This window comes from Geotrypetes seraphini, chromosome 19 (assembly GCF_902459505.1).
Source record: "Geotrypetes seraphini chromosome 19, aGeoSer1.1, whole genome shotgun sequence".
Taxonomy (NCBI): domain Eukaryota; kingdom Metazoa; phylum Chordata; class Amphibia; order Gymnophiona; family Dermophiidae; genus Geotrypetes; species Geotrypetes seraphini.
This window is the reverse complement of record NC_047102.1, coordinates 14,604,504-14,614,959: the sequence shown is the minus strand read 5'-3', so window position 1 is coordinate 14,614,959 and position 10,456 is coordinate 14,604,504. Positions and strand designations below refer to the sequence as shown.

Here is a 10,456-nt window from a genome sequence, read left to right as displayed (position 1 = left end):
TCACTACCTTTACAGCTTTTAGCCCCTACACTCGCAAATTCCTTATTATTAGACCTTTGGTTAGAGAACTCTTACAGCAAATTTAAGATTAGTGGAAAAAAATATAAAAAAAAAAAAAAAAATCTTTATTACCCTTAATTAACAAGCCCTGTACCTTTTTATTCTCCAGTTATTTTTTCATATTCCTGGAAATTTATTCTTGTCTTTTTAAGCTCTCCGGGGGGGGGGGGTCAGCTTCTCTCTCTATTTTGGTCAGATTACTAGTACTGAGCACTACCATGATGTTCATTATATGAAAAGAGGTATACCAAATAAATAAATAAATACTTACATGTTATGTGACAAAGAAAACAATCTAGTTGTCTTGAGCTACCTTTGCAAAAGAACTTCAGCCTGAATTTTCTCAAAAACGTATCGTCTAAACTTAATGCTTTCTTTTGATACATGCTCCTCTTTAATATTGGTTCTTTTTTATTATTTTATTGAGTAATCTTTTACATTTAATGACATTAACTGTATAATATTGCCTTAAAAAATACAATATCACTCCTTAAAGCCTCGTCCAATACCTAAGCTTCAGCGAGAAGGGCGCGCTAGATAACCTAGACACCAATGACATTTCGCGTAGCATAACGGCCAGCCCGTCCGTCCAATGCGTTTCGCCGACGCAACGTCCCCCCCGCCTGTCATTGGACGAGCTATTGAGGTGACGCAAGAAACGTGTGTGTGACGTCCGGCGCCGGGCTCATGAATAATTCACACTTTACGCAGTGTGGCGTCGTCGGGCTCTTCGGCCGCTCGTTTCGCTACCTCCATGGGAAAGAAGTCTCGCTTGGTGTCAGGCCGGAGGCAGATCTTGCGCTTCTCCCCGCCGGGCCCCCGTAGCGGTGGTTTGACCGCGCGGGAAGACGCGGAGTCCGCGTCGGAAGGTGAGAGGCGGGCGTCCTCGGCCCGGCTGGCCGCGTCTGGGGGCGCTCGAGGCCGAGTAGGCCTCGGAGGCTCTTTTTTTTTTTTGTGGGGGGGGGGGGGCGGTGAGAGCGAGTTCGAGGGAGAGGAGGCAGGAAGGAAGTAGAGCGCGAGGCGGGAAAGAGAGGGGAGTGAATTAAGGGAGAGAGGGGGGCGCGCGCGCGCGCGGAGAGGGGATTCAATAACCCGGGGTGGAGGAAGCTTTTTGTTACCGGGAGACGTTTCTTTTTTTTTTTTTTTTCTCTGCACTGCGCAGTGAATGGGTTGCAACCAGCGGCGACGATTTCTTGCTGTAGCTGCGTGCAATTTGGACGGAACCGTCTTTCAGGCTTTGGGACTCGACTAATTTTGTGGTGGTTGGAAATAATGAAAGAAACGTAGTTCCTAAAGCGACTCTATATTTTTTTTTGCTGTTCTCGTAACTCATTTTTGAGCGGCAGCTGGTACTATCAAGTTTAGGGAAACTGGCTTTGATCGTAATGATGCCCATTGTGACATATCTAAGTGATTTGGGAGGGCTGTTGAGCTGACGGGGGTAATCGGTGGCCCAGTGCTGTCATTTCACTGATGTATGTGTAGTGGGAATGGGCAATGCCCACTCCACCTAGGATCACTGATGTAGAAGAGTCTTGTTCATTCCAATAAAAGGACATATATGACTGCGTTTCGGCAAATCAAGACGCCTGCATCAGGGGTCACTAACATAAAAACATGATAAAGGCACTAAAACATTAAATATAACAACAAAAATAATTACATTGGGAAAACAGAAGATACCACTGTTTCTTGTGTGCTTTTATACCGGTGGGTTTTTGTCCTGTTGTACTTTTGTGTGTATAGTATTACCATAACATGGCTGCTTAAAACAATTAACTTGAAAAAAAAATGGAGGCAGTGTTTGTAATAGAAGAAAAATTAAGGTTAACGTTCTAAATGATGGCATATATCAAGCAGTTATCCAATATATGTCTAACTTATGTTTTTTTTTTTCTCTCTCTCTCCCCCCTCCCCCCCCTCTATGAAGATGAGCAGGAGATGGTTGGGGAAGTTCCACAGATTGCTCAAGGAGTCCCCAGTTTAACTAGCACAGTGGTCAAGCCTGCAGTGGTCAAGCCTGCAGTAGTCAAACCCACAGGTACAGTATAAGCTTGGTAATGCAGTATACTGTGCCATACTTTGATTGTAATTTGAATATTTTTATTGTTGTTGTCTCTTATGGGGGGAGAGTGACACGCATTGGTTAAAGCTACAGCCTCAGCACCCTGGGGTTGTGAGTTCAAACCCATGCTGCACCTTGTGACCCTTGGAAAGTCACTTAATCCCCCCATTGCCCCAGGTACACTAGATAGATTGTGAGCCCTGGGGCAATGGGGGGATTAAGGGGACAGGGAAGAATGCTCGAGTACCTGAATAAATTCATGCAAACCGTTCTAAGCTCTACACCACCTTGCGTAAACTCCTTCAAAAAGGTAGTAAATAAATCCTAATAAATGACAGCAGATAAAGACCTGAATGGTCCATCCAGTCTGCCCAATAGATGCATGCATTACAAATCCATAATTAAGTTCAGTTGTTTTTGTTCATTGTTCATAGAAATCTGCCGAGTAATGTATCTATACTATCTAGCCTATCTATACTATCCCAAATTACTTGAATTCCCATCAGAGCCCTCCCCAGCCCATCCTAAACAGTATACAGGACCCAAACCGTTTTTCTTTTTAAATTTCATTCTATTGTAAACCGTTTAGATATCCGTTTGATAAACGGTATATAAAAAATGAAAAGAACTTGAAGTCTGCCCAGTACCGGCCTTAGTTCTTCTAATTATACCTGTAATTTTCTGATTAGAGGTCCTCTGTGTTCATCCCACACTCTTGAATTGTCACTGTTTTCTTCTCCACCACCTCCCTCGGGAGGGCATTCCAGGCATCCACCACCCTCTCCGTGAAAAATAATTTCCTAATATTTCTCCTAAGTCTACCACCCCACAACCTCAATTTATGTCCTCTAGTTTTACCATTCTTCTTTTTCTGGAAAAGATTTAGAAACATGACGGCAGATAAAGGCCAAATGGCACCTCTAGTCTGCTCATCCACAGTAACCATTAACTTTTTCTCTCTGAGAGATCCCACGTCTTATCCCAGGCCCTCTTGATACCTTTTAAGATATTAATACCTTTTAAGTATTTAAACATCTGTATTATATTTCCCATTTCCCTCCTGTCCTCAAGTCTTCCAGTCTCTTGGCTCAAACCTCTACTATCTTTGTTGTCTTTTGCTGGACCGCTTCAACTCATCTTATATCTTTTGCCAGCTACGGTCTCCAAAATTGAACACAATACTCAGTGGGGCCTCATCAGTGACCTGTACAGGGGCATCAACACCTTTCTTCTACTGGTTATGCCTCTCCTATACAATCTAGCATCCTTCTGGCCACAGCCACTGCCTTGTCACATTTCTGTACTTTCAGATCTTCAGGCACTGTTGCTCTAAGATCCCTCTCCTCTCATCTCCCAGCACCTATGGCTTCCTCAGATTTCTACTCCCCAAGTGCATCACTCTGCACTTTGCATCCTGGGCGGAAGTAAGGGCATTATACTTGTATGTCTATTGGGCGGCTACCTGGTCTTCCACATAACTTTTGTCAGGCATTTTTGAGTGGCTGTTGCAGCAAGGCCTGTTTAGTAGAGAAGAAACAGTCTAGCATGCATTCCTCATTTTCCCCAGTGGATGAGTAATAGTGTGCAGTTAGTTTACTGGACTAAGAACTTAGCTTAATATGGGCTTTAGGAGCCAATTGGCAACCTATCGCATTTGCTTTACACGCATGTGTGCTCAGCCCATCCTTTGTGTACCCAGTGTCTGTGTTTCATATGCAGATGACATCCTTGTCCTTCCCGAGATATCCTTGTCCTTCCCGAGATAAATTCGAACCTCACTAACCTCACTGAAAATATAACAGCTTGCATAACGAAACTCCAATCCTGGGCCCTCTCTGTACAAATGAAGCTGAATGAGTCCAAAACAAAACTACTGTCTTGACCCAAAATTAGATCAGTTACCCACTACCTTCTGTATCCACGCTGCAGATCAAATTCTCAAAAAAAGTTTTGGGCATCATTATTGACTCTATACTTTCCTTTAATGATCATCTCAACTCTCTGGTAAAAAAATGTTTTTTTAGTCTTTACAAGTTGAGGAAAGTGAGATCCTGCTTCCACCAACAACATTTTGCTGTCCTTGTACAATCAATCATTCTTTCTAGACTGGACTATTGTAATTCCATCTATCCAAGTCTAACCAAGAAAAATCCGCAAAGACTTCAGCGGATTCAGAACACTGCGGCTAGGTTGATCTTCGCAAAAAGCAAATTCAATCATGTTTCCCCCGCTTCTGTCAAAACTTCACTGGCTTCCAGTGATTTCTAGGATTCACTTTAAATGTACCTGCCTAATTTTCAAGTTCCTACATGGCATTCTTCCTCCCCTAATCCCACTATCCTGGAATTCTTCGAGACCTGACACTACCAGATCCGCCCACATATTCAAACTATCTTTCCCCTCATTAAAGGCGTCATGTATGCAGGTAAATTAGGTAATTCCCTTTTCTTCAAATTCACTGAGCTTTGGAATAACCTCCCTGCCCCACTGCAGAACCTAGGCTCATTCCAATTATTCCGAAAGCATCTGAAAACCTGGCTTTTCTCCAAAACGTAAAGCTGTCTATTTAAAATGTAAAGCTAGCTATCCTCTTCATAACCTCTACTTTCTTATTATGTCCTTTCCTCATTTGTTGAATTACCTGTAAACCGTGTCAAGCTCCATCTTTATGGAGATGATGCGGTATACAAACTTAAGGTTTAGTTTAGTTTAAAGTAGAGAAGTTGAGTTATATTGACTGAGGGATGTTAGAATAGCAGATCTACAAAGCTCAGAAACTTTAAAAAAAGCCATTTTCAGTGCTCTTCCCTTTGATGTGGACTAATGTTATTTGTTTGTACTTTTGCATAAAAGAAGCCATGTTTATAACTGAATATAGCTTTTGTGTTTTGTCTTATTTTGTGTTTATTATGGAACTACGATATTGGATCAACTTGAATAGATTTTAAAAAGAAGAAACCAAAACCTAGTCTTTTCTCTCTTGCATCAACCCCCCTCACAAAAAAATATGTAAAAACCCCAAATAACTTATTTGAAAAGTGGAGTTAGTTGGGGGTAGGGGGAAACAACTTTGAGATCTCACCTTTTTGGAGTTGGCATAATTGCCTACATGCACTGTTACATGAGAAATAGATGGTAAAATCTTCCCATAAGAGGTCAAAGTTGTTTTGTTTAGAAGTTTGGTATTCATTATCACCATGAGCTTGCAGTTTGATTTTTAAGTACTTTTTAAAAAAGTTAACATTCCAGAATTAAACTTGGCTATCTCTTCAATACCTGTAGGGGTGTATGTGTGTTGCAGATGTTTCTTCCTCCCCCATGCTTAATTTTTGGTGAGTCCCTTCTTTCTCCCTCAAGGATATGATATTTGTTGCTATTCAGTTGTTGAGAGTTTCCCCAGGTGGGGAAGGGAATATTTGCTGTTGGTTTTTTGGGGATCACTGCTTAATATGGAGTGGTTGGTTGTTGAGGGAAGGGGTGGTTTGGTTGGGTGGGTGGGTCAGATGAAGTAGGTTGCTATTGGCCACGCAGGCAGCGAAACTAGACTGCTAACTATCCAATCTATTGACCACGACTCCAGACTACAAAACTTTCAGAAAAGAAATAAAAGCCCTGCTATTCAAGAAATCCATCAAAACAAGGAAGCTCTTAAGTCCCCCGAAGTAACCCATTCAACTTTGTAACTCTTCTGGAAATGTCCAGATAACCTCTTATGTAATCCGCCTTGAATCGTAAGGTAATGGCGGAATAAAAGTCACTAACGTAATGTATTGTTGGGAGTGAGCAAAGAGGGTTATAATAACAAAATTTCATGTACCACATACAGTACTTGATTCTATTGAATTTATTATACGCCTTTTGTTTGAATATATTCTATGGAGGAATATGATGTCTCATATTGTGCATTTGTATGATGGCGATTCTTTAAACTTGTTCAAAGATGAACTGAAATATCTTTCAGCACCTCAGAGTACAGTTAATGCTCCAGGAGGTAGCTTAAGGTATATAATGAAAGCAAATACTTTACTTTCATAGATTTTACTCTTACTTACCTAAAAACTACAGTTACTATCAAAAGAGCTTTTTAGGAGAAAAAAAAAAGGCTACAGAACTTAGGTAAAATGTGTAGTCTCCCATTTAGAGCATATCCTTTTGGATACTATATTTTTTAATGATGGAATTTAGTATGGCTATGGTAGAATACTCCTGGCACAAGTGCCCTAGGAGAGCCTAAACCCTTCAGCTGTTGGGAACCTAAGCAGGGGCAGGCTTTCCTTCTACCTTGGATAGACCACTATAGAAGAGAAGTGTCGTAGGCTGCAAGAAGAAACCATGAACCACTGTCGTATCTAGTAATGGAATGTCAGTTGCCATTGCCATAGGCATCCCATATAAGAGGCTTGGGAAGGCTAGCTTCCCCTCCCTGCCCAAGTCTGTAGTGGCAAAAACAAATAGGAAGGGTGATCTTCCTTTTCCTTCACTGCTGCTGTCTCCTTGACTCAAGAGGCTACAAAAAAAATTAAATTGTGCACAGGGCCAGAGCCCTATGTGCCACTGCTAGTCTTCCTCTTCCCTCCCGGAAATGGGCAGTTAAATCATGGGGGAGGGAGATGAGCAGGGCCGGCAGCAGCAGTCACTGTGCTCTAGCTCCGTGCATAATTTTTTAATTTTCTTTATAACCTTTGGCGTCTGGGAGGCAGGGAAGGGAAAAGAAGTTAACCCTTTCTAGTCTTGCTGCTGCAAACTCAGGTAGGCAGAAACCTGATGGAGGTCTGTGAGTGAAGGGGGATGGATGGAGGGAGAGAGAGGACAAGACTATAGGGTGAGGGGATGAGGTGAGATTATAATGAGAGATGGGGCTCGTGGGGGTAAAGAGAAAAGCACTATGAGGGTGGGTGGAGACAGAGGTAATGCACCCCAATGACTAACTAGGACCATCACACCCCAGTCACCCTGCACTACCCCCTCCCCCCCCCAACATACACACTTTAGCCTCCCCAAACATTTGAGTCACTGACGACAATCTGTGGGTATAGCTATGGTTTCCCAAGTCTATAGAGAGTCGAGGATTTGGTATACTGCCTTTCTGTAGAACAACCAAAGTAGAGTCAGACTATGTACAGTTTTGTGTAATTTTGTCACTTACTCAGAAGCTTGGTGGATACATGTTTTTGCTTTATTTCTGCAGGTGGTTTATGTTTACTTGGTGCCTATGCAGACAGTGATGATGATGATGAAGAAAGTGAAACTCCTCAGAAACCAACACAAACAGCAACTACAAATGGAAATCCCACAGGAGATATTGATAGCACTCTAGCTAACTTCCTAGCAGTGAGTAATAATAATAATAATAACTTTATTCTTGTATACCGCAATACCATGGAAGTTCAATGCGGTTAACAATAGAAGAGACTGTACATTTACAGCGATGATACATATTACAGTGTTGTTATATTTACAGAGGTGTTACATAAATAGCAGTAGCGACACTGTGGCTTTTTATGATCTATTGGCTTCTCTTATAACTGATGTAATGTTCCATAAGCCTGTTCAAGTCATCCTGAGGTGGGGGGGTTGGTTCTGTTCTATTTTTCTTCCTATCCATCGCCATAACATTGATCCTACATGTAAAAGGACTAAGACAAGTTCCCTCTAAAACCTGATGCGAGCCCATTTGAGCCAACCCCAGGGCAGCTTTGATCTGGATATTGAACTTGTTTATAGCTTTCAGAGCCTGTATTATACTCCTACAAGGCTCTACAATGGAAACTCAAAACACTTTCATATGGGGAATCTGAACTGACCTGGATCCCTATCATGGGGCTTTGCCTACCAGTAAGAACTGAAAAAGCAACTAGACTAGATGAATTATTTCAGCCTTGCTGGTGCCACCAAAGATCTGTGTTTAAATTACAAAGGCTCAGTATTCAAAATAATTTAACGGGACAGGAGAGGTTCCTGTCTGGTTAAATCATACTGAGCACATCTAGAGGGAGATATTCAGCAGTAAGCAACTTGGTCAGTGCCATGAAAAATCCAATTTATTGCAGAACTTCCAGGATGCTGTATGAGCACTGACAGTATTCGGTGCCAGTGCCTATATAACTGGGCATGTAGGTCCACTTAAATAGCAGTGCTGACTTGCCTGGTTAGTTATGCAGGTATTGCACCGATTATAGATTATAGTATCGCTGCTGACCTGGATATTGCATGTTGGTCCCAGGACACAAGGCCTGGGATTGAAAATCTGGATCTAACTTAACCAGTGGGGATCAGCATTTAAAAACATAACACCCCTGCTAGGATGATACAATTTTTTTAAAAAAATTTATTAACAAAAGAACAGAAACAAACCAGAAGCTACAGCTCTTGGGCAAGATCTTATGCTGGCCTGGGGGGTGATTGCCTAGGTGGGAGAGTCAGGTTCTCTGCTGCCTCCCCGGCTCTGGTTTCAGAGGCCTGTGCAGTGATTGTGATGTGCAGGGGGGGGGTCTAGGATGATTCATTGCAGCTATTTCAACGCTGAATCATCACATGAAACAAACATCTGATGAATCATCTGGGGATGATGATGTCCCTCTCCCCCCCCCCCCCCCCCCCCGGAAACTTTATTCTTAGATGTAGCTGGACCTCAGCCCCTGTATTTAATAGTGGCACTGTGCCTGCATGGCAAGAGAATGGAAGTGGCTAGCCACCACCTTCTGCACTGGCTGAGATGCAGGCTGAGGTGGCACATCTGTTTCAGAGTCTGGAAGTCAGGACTATCGTGACACGAGAACTTTTTTAAGTCATGCTGGAGAACCAGCAGCTCACCTGGTGCCAGGAAGCAGACAAACTTTGAAGGAACAAATGATTCATCCCACTTCATTTTGTTTGATACACAGCTTGCATGGGACAATTCACTGCCGTTTCAGTGCCACCATCATAAAATGGCCATGATGAATCGTTCCATTCGGGTGCAACCAGTGATGAATTGGTTGGCATTCAAGAATAATGCAAAAGTGTCCAGGATATTCAACTGCAGGAAGGAACCCTGAGTGGAGGACATCACTCAACTGGTCAAGAGACAGATTGGCCCGATGCCCGTATTACACTGGTTTGGTTCATCTTTTCGTGCTCCTCTGTCTGTTCAACTGCTCCTCTTGTCCGACCTTCTGACTCGCCCATTCCAAGGTTCGATCCGGATCTCGCTTGTTTTATGGCTTGGCTCTTGAAAGGGGATGCCTAAGTAAGAGAGGTTATTCAGATAAGGTGATTTCCACCCTCTTAGGTTCCTGGGGACTTTCCACCTGTCTAGCTTATGTTTCCAAACTGTAGGCCTCCCTTTCTGGAGTTCTCTAGGGAGCGGGTCATGCTGCGGCCGGTTCCCTCCTTTCTGCCGAAGGTGGGTTCGCCTTTTCATGGTCACCAATCTGTCGTTCTACGGGTCTTGGGTAGTTGGGAGGGCTCTTTGGAGCAGACACAGTTGCGCAACTGAAAAGTGGTGGATCATTGGAACAGACTCCCACTGCAGGTGATTGAGGCCAGCAGCGTGACAGATTTTAAGAGAAAATGGGATGCTCGTGTGGTATCTTTAAGGGAGTGAATTCAGGGGGGCGGATACTTGGAATGGGCAGACTTGGTGGGCTATAGCCCTTTTCTGCCACCATTTTCTATGTTTCTAACTTGGATGTCCATAGGGTTCTTTGGTTCAGGGGACCCAGGAGTTCTGGACATCGGATAATCTCTTTGTTCTCTTAGCGGGTCCTTGTAAGGAAGATGGTACTTCCTCGACTACCATTGTGTGATGGATCAAGGAGGCTATCGCTTCAGCATCCCTTCTTCAAAAGATTCCTGTTCCAGAATTCCACTTGGGGTCAGGCAGCTTCGTGGGCTAAGTCTTCTCTGGTGCCTCCAGAAGATTTCTACAAAGCTGCAGTTTTGTCTTCTCTCTATTAATTTATATAATACTACCATGTGGAAGTTCAGGCGCGTCTTGTGGTGGCCCTTCAGGGGTCCCACCCATGATGGGTACTGCTTTGGTACATCCCATCAGTCTCTGTACCAGTCTAGAGGGACTAAGAAAGAAAATTAACAGGTAAGAACTAATTTCTCCTTCTGTATCGTCTCTTCAGACTGGCACAGATCTCGCTCGTTTTATTTGGTGTTCGTATGAGTGGTAGACTTCAGAGGGTGGTGGTCAACGGTACCCTCTCTGAAACATCGGAAGTGACCAGCGGAATGCCGCAGGGCTCGGACCTGGGTCCTCTCCTTTTTAACATATTCATAAGGGACTTGACACGAGGACTACAGGGTAAAGTAACACTATTCGCCGATGACGCAAAACTGTGC

At 43.3% G+C, this 10,456-nt stretch overlaps 1 protein-coding gene across 2 annotated transcripts in view; it reads left to right on the top strand.

The window, feature by feature from the left end:
• Positions 1–745: 745 nt before the first annotated feature.
• FNBP4 (formin binding protein 4) overlaps positions 746–10,456 on the top strand; it is a 33,474-nt gene continuing 23,763 nt past the window's right edge. The window contains exons 1-3 of one of the 2 annotated variants that reach the window (XM_033928388.1): positions 746–929; positions 1,991–2,101; positions 7,314–7,456. In XM_033928388.1, coding sequence (XP_033784279.1) covers positions 815–929; positions 1,991–2,101; positions 7,314–7,456 — 369 coding nt within the window. In that variant the 5' untranslated portion in view covers positions 746–814. The remainder of the gene's footprint in view (positions 930–1,990; positions 2,102–7,313; positions 7,457–10,456) is intronic. The other variant, XM_033928389.1, reaches the window with a different exon arrangement.